At 37.2% G+C, this 1615-nt stretch overlaps 1 protein-coding gene across 3 annotated transcripts in view; it reads left to right on the forward strand.

Moving 5' to 3' along the window:
- Positions 1 to 1225, forward strand: part of cpne4a (copine IVa) — a 67681-nt gene extending 66456 nt beyond the window's left edge. For 2 of the 3 annotated variants that reach the window (XM_016524090.1, XM_016524089.1), the window contains exon 16: positions 555 to 1225. In XM_016524090.1, coding sequence (XP_016379576.1) covers positions 555 to 686 — 132 coding nt within the window. In that variant the 3' untranslated portion in view covers positions 687 to 1225. The remainder of the gene's footprint in view (positions 1 to 554) is intronic. The other variant, XR_001637310.1, reaches the window with a different exon arrangement.
- Positions 1226 to 1615: the final 390 nt, after the last annotated feature.

Below are 1615 nucleotides of genomic sequence, written 5' to 3' on the forward strand. Positions count from 1 at the left end.
ATATATATATATATAAAATATAGCTTTTAGTACTTCAACTTAAACATTTATAATTATTTATTTATTACAACAGTAAACATATAGAACATATAATGAATGAATATATACATTTGACATGGCATGTCTCTAAATGTGACAAGAGTGCCCATATAAGCAAAAGTGACAGTTTATTGGGATCCTCTCGGGAAATATGCCAAGACTTGTTTTCTTTCCAGACATGTACTGTATTGATAGCCCCTGACAAACACCACCATCTCAGCCACGTCTCTCTATCTGAGAATCTCCTCTCCTGCATCTAATTGGCCAGCAGGGGCTGGAGGGGTTTGACGTGGCTATCCTCTGATTTCCTCTCAGCGTCTTTGAGTCACATGAGTCACTTTTGCTCAAGTTTCCGGATGTTTTTCATCACCATGCACGTGGGTTTCAGCAAGTACAGTATCTTCACACATCATTAGTGCGGAAATGGCAAACTGGACCAGATGGCGAAATGGATAAATGGCCCTGCAAATGTTTGATTCGCTGTTTGTTTCTGTTCTTCTTCTGCATCTTCTCAGGCCTCTCCTGCTGCTTTGGCAAAAAGTGTCTTAGCCGAAGTCCCAAACCAGGTGGTGGACTATTACAACAGCAAGGGGATCAAGCCCAAGTGCCCCAGCGAGTATGAGTCTTCCAGGACGTTTGGCCACTGAAGCGCCGAGCTAACGCTCATTACAAAAAACTAGCACGTTTCTGTGAATTTGAATCCTAATCTGTTCTACTTTGCTTTGTTTGCATGCGTAGCCTGTGAGGCTTGCATAGGTGTTGCAATGCTACCGTTCCTATTATGTACATGTGTACATGTACAGACTTACAACCATGAAGAAAGCAAAAACTCCAAAAGCCCTACTGATGTAAGCATGATGACTGGGATTATCTGAAGAATAGTTGGATTATCTGTTGTTTTCTTTTCTATAAAGGTTTATTGAGATTTTGCTAAATTTCGTAATGTTCTTACATTGTAAAGCATTTTGGATCTTAGAGAATGAATAGTTATTTGAATTAGAATATCTATGGACATTCAGGCTTTCTTTTTCTGTTTTTGTTCTTTTTTTGCAGATGCAGGGCCAGATGCATGATTGTATTTTGTATGTTAATAATAATCCAGCCTCGTTTTTCTACTTGTTCCTTTTGGGGCCTGTTATATGATTTTATGTGAAGCTGCTCTTCTGAAACCAGTCCACAAATTAAAATTTAGAATGAAGTATTTTTTGGTAGTTTAAAGTGATGATGTAACAAATTGTTTGAAAATAAAGTTTGTGTTATGAACTATGCATTTTTTGTGTGGATTTTGAAGCACCCAACTTTCCAAACTGTTAGTCCATAATATAAATAGACGTTTTATGCCACCAATCTCCAAAAATGCAGAGATTAAAAAAATACTCTGTGACTTTCGATGAGTCTATATAGTATGGAATCCCGTTTCTGCCACTAAATAAAAAAGGTAATTGCGAGTTTACATCTCACAATTCTGACTATTTTAAATTGTGTTATGAAAGTCAGTATTGCGTGACATAAACTTGCAATTGCTTGAAAAGATAAACTCACAATTCTGACTTTTTTTAGATGGTCCTCACTGCAG

Source organism: Sinocyclocheilus rhinocerous, unplaced genomic scaffold (assembly GCF_001515625.1).
Source record: "Sinocyclocheilus rhinocerous isolate Xijiao unplaced genomic scaffold, SAMN03320098_v1.1 scaffold933, whole genome shotgun sequence".
Taxonomy (NCBI): Eukaryota; Metazoa; Chordata; class Actinopteri; order Cypriniformes; family Cyprinidae; genus Sinocyclocheilus; species Sinocyclocheilus rhinocerous.